General features: G+C 48.1%; 1 protein-coding gene and 1 long non-coding RNA gene across 5 annotated transcripts in view; one reads left to right on the plus strand and one right to left on the minus strand.

Annotated features, from left to right (window-relative positions):
- RHBDD1 (rhomboid domain containing 1) overlaps positions 1-17,754 on the plus strand; it is a 126,385-nt gene that overhangs the window by 99,572 nt on the left and 9,059 nt on the right. Inside the window, exon 7 of one of the 4 annotated variants that reach the window (XM_045775293.2) lies at positions 2,675-2,816. The exons of the other annotated variants lie outside the window; for them this stretch is intronic. Within the exon in view, the coding sequence (XP_045631249.1) occupies positions 2,675-2,721 (47 nt within the window). The 3' untranslated portion in view covers positions 2,722-2,816. Of the gene's footprint in view, positions 1-2,674; positions 2,817-17,754 lie in introns of those variants that run through there. 4 annotated transcript variants of the gene reach the window in all.
- On the minus strand, positions 3,222-9,248 carry LOC148110818 (uncharacterized). Its single transcript, XR_015725443.1, has 3 exons — positions 9,093-9,248; positions 4,704-4,766; positions 3,222-3,917 (listed from the first exon to the last, which is right to left on the minus strand). It is a non-coding gene; the product is annotated as an uncharacterized LOC148110818 (long non-coding RNA).

Raw genomic sequence — 17,754 nt, forward strand, 5'->3', positions numbered from 1 at the left:
GTGGGTGTTGCCCTTTTTGAGTCCCGAGGATCCAGGTGGTGACTTCTGTCCGGTCTCTTGTTCGTTAATGAAGATGTACAGAAGAGACATCTAGCTATTTGATTCTTCCAGTTGGTTGAAAAATAAACAGGCATTTACCCTGGAAGTGATTTGCATAGGCTACTCTTTAGTGACTGTGGGTGGTGGTGACCCATCCAGAGCCCAGGGCGTTGTCCTGTAATTGGAGCTCGCTCCTGTAAGGTCCCTGGCCTCACACGGAGGTGACCTGGTGCCCCCCTTTACCATTTTTAGGCCATGTGCTGTGCTCCCACAGCACAGATGACGCCTGGGTCCACATATGGACCTGCAGCCGTGCCGGCTGCCCCAGCTCATTCAGTGCCATGACCCCGCGGAGGGCGTGGGGACAATCGGGTCTCTGGCTGGTGGTAAGGAAATTGTGTTTTTAAAGCTGCCAGCGTCTTCCTTCCCTTTAGTCAGTAGTTCCATTTCTAACATGTGAGCTTTCAGAGCTGAGCTCTTGTGGGGTCTCCCAAGGTTTAACATGGTGCCGGGAGGGTAAAGGAGCATAAAGAGAGACTCTTTTTGACAGGACCGTGTCAGACACCTGTGGAGTAGATGCCCTTGAGTCCCTCACTCAAGAACAGTTTGCTTGCCTTCCTCAGAGTGGTCATCCCGTCAAGGAAGGACCCTTCCTCCTGGAGCAAGCCAGTTCTCAATTTTCCTGACACTTTCTCATTTCCCCTTGGAGCCCTCAGAAACCAGCCCAATCCCACCTAGATAACAGAAATTGTTGGTTGGTCTCTCTTTCCTTCTTCTTTTTTTTTTTTTTTTTTTTAAGAATTTGTTTATTTAAAAGAAAGAGTACAGGAGCATGAGCTGGGGGAGGGGCAGAAGGAGAGGGAGAGGGAGAAGCAGACTCCCCGCTGAGTGGGGAGCCCAACATGGGGCTCAATCCCGGGACTCTGAGATCATGACCTGAGCCGAAGTCAGATGCTTAACCGACTGAGCCACCCAGGCTCTTGATGAAAGGGGTGGTTTGGTGCAGAACAGGAAGTCTGCTTGGATGCATAGACACTGTCCAGTGTTGTGTAATGCTGAAGGGTGTGGAAATGGGTATATTTCTACACAAAGAAGGAACCCTTGAAAATCTGTTAGGCTTAGAATTTTCAATGATGATCTAAACATAGACTCCTCAAGTATTGCCTTTTACTGTCACGTTAGAAGTTGTGGTGATGCTTATAGAAACTACATAGGATTTAGAGAATAGTTGAAAAGAGCTCACACACATAAGCCAAGTCCTGCCATTGCTGACAGGAAGCAAGAGCCGAACACGTCCCCTGCGGGCTCTGCTGAGTGCGTCTGACTGCAGGAGTAAGCTGACTGCAGCCGGGGCACTGTGTTCCGTCTCCAGGTCTGAGCAATGGAGAAAATACGAGAGCAGTCACACTCGTGGGCTCAGTTTAAAATAGTCAGCCTTTCCATGTCCACTGGCATGGCCTACCTGACTGGTTACAAGCCTCGATTTTTTGTTTGGAGACTAAATGCAGTGTGGATTGGAACAAGGATGAAACGTCCTAAGTCTTTGGCAGGAGGGACGCTGTGAAGGTGTGACAGGACTGGCCGCTGTCCCTTCAGAGCCAGCCCAAACGTAGCTTCCAGGCAGGGCCTGCAGGGGCAGCCTGTACCCTCTGCTCATCCTGGATCTTAGACATAAACCCCCACCCTCTGTCCAGAAACACCATTAGACAAGAGAAAGGAGGATACTAAGTCACCGACTTCCTGACTCCAGCCAGTGTGGCGAGCAGCAGCAAGGGAGCGGCATGTCCTCAGACAGTGGTGGTTTGTCATGAATTACTAAGATGTGTGAGCCCAACCCACACCCACCCCACCACAGCCTCACCCCCACCGTCTCCCCTTCTTTGATCATGGCATCCTCCCTGATGCAGAATGTGTTCAGGCTGAGTGCCACCTCCACTTAAGCTCTTCTAGAACATTCTTCTCCCAGAAAGGAAGTGAAAAGAAACCAGTCTGAGTTCATAGATCAGGTTACTGTCTCATTTTGCAGAGGAGGGGAGATCAGGAGCAGTCGCCTGGTACCTGGGTGTTGCTTGGTACAGGAACTGTGGGTCCAGCACTCCAAGCAGCCTGCTGTGGGGTGTCTAGAGCGTGGACTTCTGGCCTGGGGCAGGCAGGCAGTGGCGATAAGCCTCATTGACCACAATGATGTTCTTGTGATTTTGTTTCCACTTGGTGGTATTGCATATATAAAACTTGCAGCTTCATTCATTCTGCCCCCCCCCCCCCACGCCCTTTGAAGAGGCCTTATCTTATTCTAAGAGGCCCCAAACCAATAGGGCCTTGGCGAGAGGCCTCACCTTTGGTACAAGACCAGGTTCCTACAGACTGGACTCAGAAAACAAGCTACTGCTGTCCTAAGGCCCCTGTCCTTGGGGAAAAGGGACTTTTGTGGTCATTTGGGTCCATGCCTTTGTTTTCGAAATGAGGCACTTGAGGCCCCGTGAGGGACCATCACAAGAATTCGCATCTCTGGTTTCTCAGTTGGGACTTCTGTCCGCCCTTGAGCTTGTGCCCCCTCTGTTCGTTTTGCATTCAGTAGAGTCTTGCCTTTTTCTCTGTAAACATTCATATGAATTATATTTGCTTTGCTTTTCAGCCTCGCCTGCCCTCCGTGTGTCCAAAATAGCCAGCTGGAATTCATGAGAATGTTATGTCTTCAGATGTTTATAATCCGAAAGAATCCCTTATGGTGTTTTTTTGTTTTGTTTTGTTTTTTATAATAAAACTACTTGGATGTCGGTATTTTATGTTGGAAAGGCGAGCCAAGTTCACAATGCAGCAGTTACAATGCAGTGCATTCTGTGTAATCTGTAGCGCGCCCCAGGAGCAATGGTAAACCGTGAAATGCCGTCCTGGCCCACAGGATAATTAGCAGGATCAAACGCCGTGCAGAGAGAAGCACAATGGTTGTCGGCTGAGGTCAATAAAAGTAAGGAAAAGTTCTGATAAAAGCAGTACACCCCAAATTAGATAAAGAGCAGCCTCTGTATCAGGCTGCAGATATGTCAAAAGCCTTCCCTGCTAATTGAAGAAACCTTTTGAGGTTTAACAGCTCATAAATTTGCACTGGGAATGCCCTATTGTTCTGAGGTTATAAGTCTTGTCTTTGAAATTTAACAGTTGTACTTTTATATTGCATTCCTCCAAGAGAACCATTGTAAACATGAAGGGTTTGCATTTTAACATAAATTTGAACAATGTGGTTTTAAAAGGGTTCACCACATCAAAGGGAGGCTGTTTGGGCATGTTTTATAAATTCTTTTTTTCTATAGTATTTAAAGGTACAAATGACTCAGAGAAGTATGTTCCATTTATATCAGTCATGTTGGCGTAGTGTCCTCATTGGGGCTTTTGACCGTCCTTATTTTTTCTAATGTAAGAGCGTCTGAAAACAGGTCTAGGCCTTTTGCCAAGTCAGTTGCCCTTAATCTACTATCTCAGACCCATAGAAACAATTCTGGAAATGTGGTTTATACTTGGTCTAAATAGCAACAAATTCAGTGCCTTTTCATGGTCATCTTTTTTTTTTCCTCGACTCAAAATACACAAAAGTGTATCAACTTGCAATTTCTTCTTTTTTCATGTACCAATTATGGCCCCTCCCGTGTCCTCATAGCCTCCCATTTAAAAAAAAAACCCACTCATTTTTTGCTGAGCCACTGGTTAAAGTGAGGAAAGCTGGATGTTAAAGGGGAGATGTGGGTGCTGGTTTCCAGAGCAGGCTGGTGGTATACAGAGAACACTGGGCTGAGATCCAACCCCCGGTGTCCAGGCCGAATGATTTGCTGGCTCTGAGACCTCAGGAAATCGCACACCTTCTGGAGCCTCAGTTTGGCCATCTGTAAAATGAGGACAGTACTTACTCCTCTACCCGTCCCTGCCTCCCTCTCTCTCATTCTTGCATCCGTTCGTTTATTTATTCATCCCTGGAGAGAGAATGTGAACACAGCCCCTCACTCCTCTTACCCCGCAGAGCTCACAGCCCAATGAGGACACACGTTACTGAAATAATGAGTCCTGTCAAATTACTAATGGGGGCATCATTTGCTTTGAAGGAAGGGGACGTGCTCCCATGAGAGCTAAGGGCAGACAACCCTCACTGAGAGTTCAGGGGAACGCAGTCCCTTTCCTGAGGAGCCAGTGTTTGAGCTGGTGGCTAGAGAAGGGATAAGCGGTGAGTGGGAGGTGATGGGAGGCAGGCGTCCTGGGCCGGGGACAAATTTTGATGTTTATACTTAAATAAAAGGAAGCCCTTGGCAGGCAGAGGATGGACTTGATGAGGTGTGTGTTTTCCAAAAGCTCTCCCACGACTGCGTAGGGAATGGCCGGTAGGAAGACCAGAGAGAATGTGGGGGGATCCTTTCAGGGCTCAGATGCCAGCTCAGGCTCACAGAACAGGTAGCTCAGGCGGGGTTGGTGATGGGGCAGATGGGGAGAAATGGATGAGTTCCGGAAATGTTCAGGTTAAAGTGCCAGGATTTGGTGATGTGTCCCAGAGGGGCAGGTGAGGAAGGGGGAGGTGTCCAGGATGACCAGGATCTGGGTGTGTGTGAGTCATTGGCTGTGTTCCCGGGAGGGGGCAGCCTGGAAGGGGGGTCATTGGTAAAATAATAAGTACCACTTACCCTTGATTATTTGGGGCCAGGTGCTGACATCCTTCGATTTCTTCATTTCTGAGCACATGTATGCTGCATGGATAAGAAAATCCAGGGTCAGGGAGGAGACTAACTTCTCTGAGGACACAGAACAAGGAGCAGAAGTGGTATTCAAACTCAAGTCTGTCTGGCTCCAGAAATCCTTCCCTCCCACTGTCCCCTGCCAGAGCCAGGTAGCAGAAAGGCACTTCTGTAAACCACCAGTGTCCACCCCTGGTGTGACAAGGGAACTGTGGGTTATATAGGATGAAATGCCTTAAAGGAAAATAAGGAAGCCAGGCAGCAGGAACGGACGGTGGAGAGCCTGGTCCTGCCCCCGTAGCTGCATGAACTAGAAAACCATTTATCCTCCCTGTGCTTCTGTCTTCCATCTGCAAGATGAGCCGACTGGATGCCACCATCCCAGGTGACACCCCCCCCCCCCCCGCTCTGAAAACCTGGGATCTTTAGGATGGACGGGACGCATCTCACACAGAATCTCACACACTTGATCGAATCTTCAGAGCGTCCTTCTTAAAGCCATGCACAGGGCTTCCAGGAGAAGGCACACATGGGGATAACTTCCAAAGAGGCTCAGAAAGCAACGTAATCCTTCCCTTCATCGAAATCCTCCGTTTTCCAAGATAAGCCAAATGTTAGACTCCAAACTTGGCACTTAAAGTTCCAAAAATTTAGTTCCGAGTTCTCCCTTAATGTTCATAAAGTTTTATTTTACTAGAAATTATTAATGGATCTGTAAGAATAAGTCACTGTTTGTTGTTACTGAGTACCTCTCCATAGCCGAGGCCGTTTCAGAATCCTTCCTGAGCAATTCTAGGTCGGTTTGAGCCGTTTCAGGGGTGTGAGAACAGTCGGAGAAGCCCCCAGGCCTTCCAGAGGCTGGGAGGGGAGGGCTTGTTTATGAGAGATGGTCCCATCATGGTGTGTGTGTGTGTGTGTGTGTGTGTGTGTGTGTGTGTGTGTGTGCGCGCACATACACGTGCCCACACAGAAGCAGGTGTGTGCACACGTGCGTGCACTCGCACACGTGCACACACACACTAATACGGCACAAGATCAGAATGGGGTGTGGGTGGCGGTGAGTTAACCAGACCAAAGAGAACACACAAGAAGTGGCAGTTAGGTTCAGGGTTAGGCTAAATACCATCGAATACAGAAGCAAGCATGTTTTTAAAATGACCGTCATACTTGTGGGATAGATTATCACATCCCCGAAATCCACAAGCGCCACAGCTCAAGGTGAATTTCTCCGCTCTCAGCTCTGGGCGCAGAGAGCAAGGCTCCTTGTGTATTTCCTCCGACGGCCTCTTATCTCCCGGGGCTGATCCACTGGGAGAGGCTCTCCTTCCCTGGTATGGACGTCTTGGTAGAGGAGCCCACCCCAGTTTTCAGAGCCACTGGCCATCACCATTCAGAATTCATGGCTATCATGCTTTAGATGAGGGTGCCTCATCCTTCTTTCCCTTATTCCCATCTCCTCCCTCTCCTGCCTTTTTCTTTCTTTAAACCATCTGGGCACAGTGTTCACGGCATTTTATCTGCTCGTGGCGGGGTGCGGAGCTTGTTTCCTGGGGAGGCCCTCCGGCTGCCCCCCGCCAACCGGTGCCCTGTGGACTGTAGCCGTGGCCCACTCTGTGGAGGGGTTTCTCAGAGCAGGGTTTCTTTGTCTCCCCCTCCTCCCGCCTGAGAGAAAAGGCTGCAGGTGGCATTCAGCTTTCGTGAGAGCTCTGAACCACAGTGTTCCCCTTGGCCATCAACAATCTCAGGGACAGTTTCCTAGGTCAGGGATTGTTTTTCAGTTCTGCGTTGATATCAGTATCTGTGGACATGCGGTTATGCACTAATCAGGCCTATGGTATTTGAAAAGCAGAAATAATTTGAATTTTTAAAGTGTTTAAGATGCATTCAGCTGGGTTGTACGTAGTACATCTCCTATCTTGACCTACTTCTGGCTACTGAACGTTCTCTAAAGTATGGTGAACCCCAGAGCCCAGGAAAACTTCAGGAATTTCCTAGAGGAAACAGATGGACTGAATTGTGTTCTGAAGCCTAGGGCCTCCCCTCACCCGTTCCTCACCCAAGAACATCTCAGGGTTTGGCCAGAGACCAAGATCCCCAGACCTTGAAATTCCCTACCTGCCACCATCTATCTATGTTTCTCCAGCGCCCTCTGGCCCTGCTGTTCTGGCTGGGTCATCCTGACCCCCTCTCTGCCCAGCCCCCATGGATGGCGCCTCAGTTGGTTCTTTGTCCATTGACCAGACATCTGTGATGCACCCCCCATGTACCAGGCAGCAGGGATCCAGAGTGAACCGCTTCATTCCAAGGACTAGGGGAGGGATGCTGGGCCAGTTTCCTCTACTCTGATGTTACGACTCCTAGAATCTCCAGGCCAGTACCGTAATGGTACTTGTTATATTCTTCAGGAGAGCTGGGTTATGCCGATATCTTACACATCGTCCAAGATTGAGTGTGAACAACCCAAGAAACTACCAGCATCTTGGTCCATGAAAAATGTGACCAAAGACCTACTTGTATGAAACCAGTCACCATGCTGGTGCTGACAGTCAAGGCCAAACGAACCCCCAGAACACATTTTGGCATTCTTTTGATGCAAGTTTCTCCAAGTGGGGCCAGCAGGTCACTCTAGGTGCTTGAGGAAAAAAATGCAGATTCCTGGGCCCCACCGCAGACATTGGTCTGGGATCTCCCAAGTCACAACCTAGAATCTGCCTCTCACCTAGCTCCCCCACATCCAGCTTTGGGACTTCCTGTTCTAGATCCAGTATCTGGCCTTTAGTGCTTCAACACGCCATGTTTCTTGCACGACTGGGTGACAGGGAAGCGCTGGGTAGCTGTGGAGCCTGGTACGTGTGGCCACTGAGCCTAGGAGCCAGCGGTCCCAACGCCCGTGCCTCCCCGGCCCCGCAGCCTTGTTCCTCCTGACATGCAGTTACCTGTTGTCCAGGGCGACCTGGACTTGATCCCCAACTAATCGCTGTCAACAGACGTTTCCAGCCTACGTCCCCTTGTCCTTTTCCAAAGTTCTCCTCACAGTGACTCTCTGTATTGTTTTCCTTATTCCTTGATTTCTCAGGATGATGGTTATTTGTATTTTCATGCCCAAAGGCTAAATGTTGTTTTTCAGAAGATTGAAGTTTTTTGAGTGAAATATTGTCTAATTTTAAATGGTCTGTGATTTCAGAAGTCAATGAAAACATTATTTGGGGCCTTTGCTTAAAGAGCTGAAACTTGAGGGCACCTGGGTGGCTCACTCGGTTGAGCATCTGCCTTTGGCTCAGGTCATGATCTCAGGGTCCTGGGATCAAGTCCCACATCGGGCTCCCTGCTCAGCAGGGAGTCTGCTTCTCCCTCTGCCTGCTGTTCCCTCCCACTCCTGCTCACGCTCTCTCTCGCTCTCTCTCAAATAAATAAATAAAATCTTAGGGGAAAAAAAAGCTGAAACTTGAGCTGTCTCTGATTTGGAGCTCAAGGCAGAGGGAGTGAGAAAAAAATGAAATAGGTCTAAACATAAAAAATGCTTCTCTGTACCTCTGTCTGAACAGGGGCTTTGAAAGCTGGAACAAAAAACAATAACCTTGGAGATTTTGTTGTTTCTGAGTGAAGGACCTCTCCCCGAACAGGAAAGGGGGTAGGCTACGCACCTGGCATTTCATCCCTTGGAGCGGGGGAGCTGCTGGCCCAGGCAGGACGTCAGCCACCAGGAAGCACATCTCCACCTCCCTCAGATCACTGGGGGCTGCCCAGCAGCCGAGAAAGCCAGACCACCCATTACCAAGCCTCCAATTGCCAAGACCCCTACGTGGCCCCTTTGAGCCGGGGCTGGCCGGGACAGCAGCTGAGCATCTGGGGTCATAGTCTAAGGAATTAAACACATCCTCCAGGAAGGAGCTATCGAAGCTGGAGTTCTTCGCAGATTTCTAGAACTCAGAGAATACTCCGTTTATAAGCCCTGGCCCTGCACACTCTCAACCACTCCATCAGGCATAGTCAGAATGAGCCAGAAGCCCCTTCTTGATCTTGCTTCCTCCCTCCCGATATTCTGCTGGGTGGTACGAGGAGAAGGGGCAGAAGGAAAGAGGACCAGGGGCAGGTGTAAGGGGGGCCTTGGGTGAAAATGTGGGCCACTAAGCAGAACTGCTTTGATTCGGTTTTAAAATAAATCATTTCTAGTATCACTGCATCGAAGATGGTCTTATTACCACAGATTGTTTCTGTTTGTCTTTTCTAATTTGGGGTTCGGGTGAAACAGAGCATTGCAGTAAAGAGCGCACTGTGGTACAAGGCGGCAAGTGCGGTAGCGAGCGTGGGTTCTGGGTTTAGAGCGGGTTAAAATACCTGTCTCCACATCTACGTCCATGCCCAGGTCTAACCCTCCGAGTGCCCCGTCTGTCCCCTCTGCTCTTGAAGAAGTCGGATAGGACCTAGAAACTGCTGGCTGCTGGCAAAGAATCCCCGGGTTTCAGACCATCGAGACAATAAACAACTCCATCATATTCAGTGAAGCGGCTTGTGCAGAGCCCATCTGTTTCAAAATAACCCCAGTTCTGCTTACGATGCGGAATGCTTTGTTGACTGCAGTTTGCCCTAGTTTTCCTCAGCCGACTCCGTGTCACAGGCCTCTGGGTCCACCTGCTGGCAAGTGTAAAGCCTGGAAGGAAACTCGGGGTTGGAAGAAAAATCCAAGCTGTAGCTCACGGTTCCCCAGAGCCATGCAGGTCAGAATCACCTGGGAGCTCATTAAAAATACAGTGGCCTGGGCTCCATGCCAGGCCTGCAGAGTTGGAAGCTCTCAAACAACTGTCGTGGCGATTCGCACACTCACATCAGTGTGAGAGAAACACTTGGCCTGGAATTCAGGGACCTGGAGCTGGGCCGAGGTCAGGGATAACCCCCAACCATATCCAGTCATTCCCAAACAGGTGACGAAGACTGCTAGAGGTCCCCACTCCTGCTTCTCCCATTTTATCCTGGTAACTCTTGGTGGCGAGAGTCAACGCTTTATTCCCTCAGAACTCATCGAAAATGTTTAAAAGTGGAGGAACCTGGCAAACATTACTGAACCAAGTGCTCAAGGTTACATGACACGTGATTAGTCGTGTTGATAGCAGGAACCCCGGATATGATAACAGAGAGGGCGCCTCACCTCTGTGGCCTTCTTCCCATAACCTGAATCCAAACGTGCGGAAAAACATCGGACAAACCAGACCGAGGGCCATTCTACAGGCTTCCTGGCCGGTACTCCTCGAGGTTGTCAAGGTCATAGGAAGCCAGAAAAAATGGGAGCAGTTGCCACAGACCAGAAGAGGCTAAGAAGATATAGCCAACTAAATATGCTATTGGATCCTAATACAGAGAAGGAAAATTCGTAGAAAAACTGGTAATATCCAAATGAAGTCTGGAATTCAGTTAATAGTAATGCACCCATCTCTGGAAATGAGTTCTTAGTTTTGACAGCCATACCATGGTGATCTTAGATAATATTAGCGGAATTGAATTGTCTGTATTATCTTTGGAACTTTTCTGCAAATTTGGAATTATTCCAAAATAAAAAGTTTGCTAAAAGTTAAAATGCCAGAGCAGAGGGGCACTGAAATAGACCAGTTGAGTTGGAGGACGTTGCCAAGGAGCACAGTATGGCCAGTCGTGTGCCCAGCTGCCAGAAGTCACGGCCAGGCTGGCCAACAGGGGCAGGCCGGGTCCTCCAGCATTGCCCCAGCCTGGGGACAGTAGAAGAGGAGGCCAGTGTGGCCTGTTGTGCTCTCCCATCTTAGACCAGCCAACTCAGTGTCTCACCGGGAACCACACAAGTCGTGGAATTTCTGCACGGAGGGTGAAATGTCCAGTCCAGCACCCTCGCGGCACAGATGAGCCCGAAGCCTGAGGAGGAGAAGTGACTTATCCAGAGTCCTGGCGGAGTCAGGATGTAAACCCATGTCTGGTGAGGTGTGTTCTTTTTCCACAGCAGTTCTCAGTGATTTGATACATTGCTTGCAACAAAATCCCTTGGGTGCTCATTAAAATGCAGCTTCCTGGGTTTCCTTCCCCCACTGGCGAGCTTCCGCCCGAGAGAGAAAAGGCCGGAGGGTCAGAGCTGACCGAGGGCTGAGGAGTTGGGAGACTGGTGCCGATAGCCATTTGGACCTGGGTGCCTTTGAATCCTTTGTGTCTCTGAGAGTTCTTGGAGTGGAGGAGTCCAGCAGAGATGCGGGCCGGGTGGGTGTGCTCACTGCGTATATCCTGCCGGGGCCCAGTCTGTGGGCAGGTGTGGAATCTCCGTAAGAAACGTCAGGATACAGAGGGGATCACAGCTGCCCCCCCCCCCCGAAGACCAGTCAGCACGGGCCTGTGGAATTCTCATTTCCCAAAGGGGGTTGTCCTCTTTTTTTCTAGCATTTTCCATACTCCTGTGTGTATGTGTTTGATCAGAACTCCCTCCTCCCTCGCAGATGGGAAGTTCTGCCTTCAGTTTTCTTTTTTTTCTCTTGGAAAGTCTGTTCTCAAACCTGTGTCTCAAGACAAGGCCCACGTTTGGTTTCTGTCATCCCAGCCAGACACATAGGGTCCCTCATATGTACTAGACAACGAGAATATAGAATTGAGAGCCAGCCTCTGCCCCCAAGGAGTCCTATGTCTAGTTTTCCCAGATTTGTGTATATTTGTCCAGCGAATATCCCTAGATGATTTTGAGTTGAAAAAAAAAAAAATAGGGTCCCAAAGTACATGGATGTTCTCAGAGATAGCCTCTTGTCAGTTTCCGAAATCAGCTGATATGATGGATAAACTGAGATACCTCCAGATTGCTGACCGGACAGCATTTTGTTTTAGATCAAGGAAAATTTGAAACATTCCAAAACATCATTAAATGTATATAAAAGGTGTTTGAAAATCATTTCTAGTGTCATGAAAACTTGTCTTGATAAAGTTTGAAGGTGGTGATAGAATTTGCAAAAGATTTAGGACAGATTGATTTTAAAAAGAGGAAAGTCTTTTAGTATTAAAATTCACATTCATTCATTAAAAAAAAATCTCATAAGCAATCCAAGTGTCTGTCGATAGATGAGTAGATAAAGAAGATGGGGTCTAGTATACAGTGGAGCTTTCCTCAGTCATAAAAGAACGGATGGGGTCTTGCCATTTGCAACCACATGGGTGGACCTGGGAGGGCATGATGCTCAGTGAAATAAGTCAGAGAAAGACAAATACCATATGACTTTACTTACATGTGGAATCTAAAAAATAAAACAAATGAATAAACAAGAAAAAGCAGAAACAGACCCATAAATACAGAGAACAAACTGATGGTTGCCGGGGTTGGGTGGGGGGAGGAGGAGGAGATGGGCAGAATGTATAAATGGGATTGGGAGAGCCAGGCTTCCCGTTCTGGAAGGAACAAGTCAGGGCAATAAAAGGCACAACTGAAGGAATACAGTCGCTGGTATGATGCTGCGTGGTGACGTGGTAGCTGCACTGTGGTGAGCCTGGCATCACGTACAGCATTGCTGAATCGCTGTGCGGTGCACTTGAAGCTAGTGTAACAGTGCACGTCAGCTAGACTCTAGTTAAGAAGAAAAGCCTCGTGTTACCGTGATTGCTGATGACAGGTGGACACTCAGCCTCTCCTTCCTCCCTTGCCTCTCCTCCAGCATAGTGAGGGAGCAAGTGCCTCGAAAACTATTTCTGCGAGAAGTTATAAACTGTTCTCTGTTTAAAAAATGCTTGATAGTAAACCACCAAGGCTGCCCTTTAGAGCCGGGCCTGTTGCTAAAACTGTATACCTCATCAAAGGAGATCCTAATCCCAGATCCCTTCAGTTACCCAAGAAAGTTTACTGTTTGCAGTGAGCCCCGTCCAAGGCAGAAGCCAAACTTCAGATCCTGCCTCCAAGTCGTGATTAAAGCAGTAGTATTGTTTAGGTTCACAGAGTCTGGTTCGGGATTAAGGAAGACAACTCATACACCTCAGATCTGGAGCAGAGTAGAAAGGGATCCATCTGGGTTTGAGTCTTGACTCAGCCTCTGACTGGCTATGGGGCTTTGGCAAGTTACTTGAAATCTTTAAGCCTCAGTTCCTCTGTCTATAAATAGACGATGAAGTTCTTACTTGGAGGGTAAGTAGAATAAAAACCCCATATAGCAAGATGGGTCATAAACATAACATAAAATGAAGCCACTCACAAAACTTGCATATCGTACGAATCCATTTATGCACAAAACTAGACAAAGGGATCTACACCGTTGGAAATCCGGAGAGCAGGTGCTGTTGAGTGTGGGAGTCGTGACTAGAACGGTACACGTAGAGGTTTGTGAATGCTGGAAATGTTCTGTGTTTTGATCTGGATATTGGTCCCGCATGTTCAGTTCATGAAAATTAATCAAGCTGTGCAGTTGTGTAGAAGGAGGGAGAATAAGTAGGGTGAGCTGGTAAAAATGGCCTCGCAGACGTCCCTTGTCTCCGGAACTTTCTCTTTCTGTTCTAGAGGTCAGACCATACATTGTCTATATTGCAAGAAACACTAGACCTGACACGGTAGATCCAATATTTTAGGTTACTTGAATTGCTAACTGGATTATAGCCTATTTATTTTAAGTCCATTGAAGCCATAAAGATTTCCCAAATTAACTAACGTGAGATCAGAGAGAAAAGGACAACAGGTAACGTAGCAACTGAGTGGGTTTCCATTTCAGAGCTTCTCGTTTTGAGATCCCAGATACTATTTCAGAACAAAGAAATATCCCCACTGTGGCTGACTTGATTGGTTGAAGAGTAAAAATGGGATTATTTTCTCTCTCGAGTCACTTCTAAATGTTACCTTTCCTGCAATCCATAACGAAGCTTCGGTTTGTATGGAGTTACGAGGTTTTAGGTGAATTTCAAACTCTTTTTAAAAGAAATAGATGGATGGGTAGATAGATAGATGTTATAATTAATGACCCAAAAAGTAAAGCGGTCTTATGTCCTTAAGTATCTCCCCTTTTCAAAGAACGTCTTGCCAAATTGCTGGACTTGGAATTTCTTCCAGCCTCTTTGGTCTTTGTCAGTAAATGACTTAGCAGCCGTCCTTTCAGAAGGCATTTTGGGAGCTTTGCAATTCGTGGAATTCTAATAAAGTAACCTTCTTAAAAGAGAGAATGTGAGTCCCATGCTGCTGCCCGCATTTGACAGTAGAAATCCCTGAGGACGCTGGTGATTTATTTAGAGGTTTCCTGGTTTAAAAAAAAAAAGTGATTGCCTCTTTAGCTTTCTAGGATAAGGGAATGACATGCCGTCCTGTGACTCGTATCAGTATAATTTCACTGAATGGTGTAGAGTGCTTCTCAGGTCACGGGCAAGGTCTCTGAATACCAGCAAATTAAACCTCTCTATTTACAGGGATGGCGAACAGGAGGGAAAAGGGCCATCAGCCCGTGGTGCTCTTTTTAGCAATTCTTACCTGGATGAAATTGCTTCTCTTCCCTTAGATGTATAATGCAGAGGTTACTGCATTATACATAAGGGCAGAGAACTGAAAATTTTTCCATCAAGAACCACGAATCAATAAATCTTATGATCTCACTGCTGGTGCTATAATTGAGCTAAATCACCTGAAAACGGGCACTGTTCCTGAGGTTCTTTGAAGAAGGCTCACTGTTTCTTTGAGTAACATTGAGGACTGACCTCCATTTACAGGGACGTGGAGGCAAGGCTCGTAAATGCTAATATTCTGCACCAACTGGGTTCGCCAGAGCAGGGCTGTCTCACCCGGTCCTGTGAGCGTTCAGTGCATGATTTAACTCCGCAGAGAAAAGGAGGTCTTGGCCGAGCCCGCCAACTTCCCCAGTGACTGCAGGGCTCCTCCTGCAGAGGCTGTTAATTACCTCTCGTTGTTTCTTAGAAGGCGAATCTTCAGGAAGCAGCAGCCACACATTTCATCCGAAACGCTGCCAGTGAGCTTCAGACAGAAATCGGGCTCTGTCTTTTGAGAAGTGACTGTTCTTGTCGTTTTATTTTGTATCTTCTACCGAGTTAGTTCAGGATGCTAACAAGTAGACATCTGACACGTGATTCCTCATGATGTTAGAGATGAACAATGCTAACTTCCAGCCCTCATCGGGCACTCGCTGCATGCCTGGGGCTCAGCTAAGCGTTTTAGGTGCAACATTTCTCTTCTTGCCTCTCAACCATCCAGGGAAGGAGTTCCGTTTAAGTCCTCTTTTATAGATAGGGAAACGAAGACCAAATGAAGGCAACCGGCTTGCTCCAGGATGTGTGGTTAAAAGTAGAGAGGTCGGGATTTAGTCTCAGGCGGTCAGACTGCACCATGGTGGGAGGGACCCAGCAGACACCTTGCTGCGCAGCCTCCCCTCACACATGAGCCCCCCACAATCTGCGAAACGGAGCCTTGTCTGGGCTGTACCCTCTGGTTCCAGGTAGGGCTGGAAGCTTCTCCTGATGCCCTCCCAACACCTTTCCATGACATCCCCGGGGAGTGGACTGCGTCTCCTCCTCCCACCCAGCAGAGGCCTGTCCACATCTTTTTCAAGTGCTTAATAAATGTAAGTACATAGCGAAACCACTTCTAAGAGCCTTTGAGAAATGCCCGCAGAGCATTCTGGAGGCTGCGGAGAGAAGTAATAGATCAGGTGACACAACTGAAAACTACAGAAACAGAAGCAAATTTAAAAGTAAACGAATGGCAGGGGTTTGGAAGACAGAGCTTAGCTGAGACTTGGATGGGACAGCAAAGGCCTTGTCCCCAGGGTGGCACTGACCGAAAACACAGACGTGACAAATGGTGTCATCATTCATGACTGACATCAAATATGTTACTGTGTCCAAAACAGCAAAGATTAATTTACACTTGAGAACTTTCCAAAGAAATTAACCCCTGGGATTAAGAGCAGTGTAGTGTTCAGAGCCTGAAAGGAAGCAATTAAGGCATTCTTCAGACAGTGGGGGGTGGCTTTGATGTTATCAGAAACACTGAGTTTGAAGGATTTTAAATACCCACAACATCAGGCTTGATTACAAACTGGGTGTTGTTGTTGTGTTACTGTTAGAACCAGGGCCTTCTGCTGGTCCTGGAAAGCCAGAAATGTGAGGGGACCCATGCGGGAACTTTGCAGTCATGTCTGGTGACAGCAGAGTCCTATCGAGTCAACGGCTTTAGGATGGATATTCTTTTTCTCTTTCCAGACTCAACCCCACACACCCGTCGGGGTTTGGGCAGGAGCGCATGGGCTGGCGAGATGCCAGAGGTGATGACAACGATGTGGGGTCATGGGGACAGTGGGTGGGAGAACCAGGTGCAAGATTTTGCTGCCCCTTGGGCCGGCCTCATGAGCTTATGTTTGTCCCTAACACTCTCTGAGTCTCAGCTCCCTCATCCGTAAACTTGGGATCACAGAACTAGGAGTGAAAGCTGACACCTAGGGCACCGTAAAAGGGCTCTGTGAGCCAAAGAGTGATCATTGCTCCTTGATGTGAGTTACCTGCTTCTGTACTTGGCACTTCGTCGGCTCAGCCCCGTTCTCCCCACATGCCTTGTGAGTGAGTCCAGAGCGCATGTGTGTGGGCTGCTCGTTTTGAGAGTGGGACCCAGGAGCCTTCGTGGTCCACAGCTTTGAGTCCCTCTCTCCATGGAAACGTGCATTCTCGGGCTTTGTCTTGTGGGCACCGTGATTCCCTTTGGGAGTCTGAGCACTCTTGCAGCTTCCACGGGCTCCTGTCCCCTGGCCCAGACTCAACATGCCACGTCGAGCTTGCCTCCGACTCTCCCACAGCTCTCCCTCACGGCTCCCTGCCTTGCTGGAACGGGTGTCGCGTGCTCGCCTGCACTCACCAGTGCAATGCAGAACCGTCTTATTGTTGAAAACTGTCAAAGGAAAGCAGGATTTAAAGCTCATCGTACACAACAGATTTAAGCAATAAACTAATAGTAATTGGATCCATGAATTTCGCTGTAACTTCTTTTTTAAAAAAGATTTATTTATTTATTTTAGAGAGCGCGAGGGGCAGAGGGAGAGAGAAAGAAGCAGACTCCCCACTGAGCGCAGAGCCCCACGCAAGGCTCAATCTCGCAACCCTGCGATCACAACTGAGCCCAAATCGAGAGTCGGACGCTTAACCGACTGAGCCACCCAGGTGCCCCTTTCTGTAATGTCAAGGCATTTGCCTCTTTGTAAAAAGAGAAATTCCTTTTCAAACGTATACAGCCAAAACCGTATCCAATTAAACTTTAACCTTAATAGTATTCATAAACTCTTTATGGTGAAAGTCTTACAAGCCTGTACTATGTTCAAATGTCATCCTTAATGAAGGTTGATAAATTGACACAGGTTACACTGTCCCAAAAACCCTTGGAGGAGAGTGTGGCCAGCAGGAGTGTGCATGGGGCCAGGCCTGCCCAGCTCACGTGTGGGTTCCCAGGCAGGAATGGCTGCAGGGGCTTCTGGGGGGTACTTCTCCTATGGTCTCAACAAGAAAGGAGAACCAAACAAGGATAAGTGTTGGGGAAGCCACAAGATGAAAGAAGCATTACCTTTTGCCTGCCTTTTAAACATTGCTCGTTGTCTGACCCCTGAAGTTCCAGCGGTAGGCTGAGCAGACTGATTTGTTTTAATCAATTTTTTTATTAACCGTAACCGACATACAGCATCGTGTAAACGTTAAGGCGTGTACGCGCTGCTTTAATATATTTGCATACTGCAGTGTGATGACTACAGGGCCGTCAGCCAGCACTGGCACATGTCACATACTCACCAGCTCCTTTTTTGTGTTGAAAACAGTGGATTTAGTCTCTTAGCAACCTCGAAGTTTGTAATACCGTATTCTTGACTGTAATCACAGTGTTGTGCATTAGATCTCCAGGTCTTACTTATCCACTCGCTTTAAGTTTGTGCCCTTAAACAGAAGCTCCCAGCTCGCCCTCCCCCAGCCCCGGGGAACTGTCGTTCCACTCTCTGTTTTCCCAGATTCGGTTTTTCCGATTCCACGTGTAGGTGATATCATACAGTGTTTG

Source organism: Ursus americanus, chromosome 1 (assembly GCF_024610735.1).
Source record: "Ursus americanus isolate L20-20 chromosome 1, mUrsAme1.1.p, whole genome shotgun sequence".
Classification (NCBI taxonomy): Eukaryota; Metazoa; Chordata; class Mammalia; order Carnivora; family Ursidae; genus Ursus; species Ursus americanus.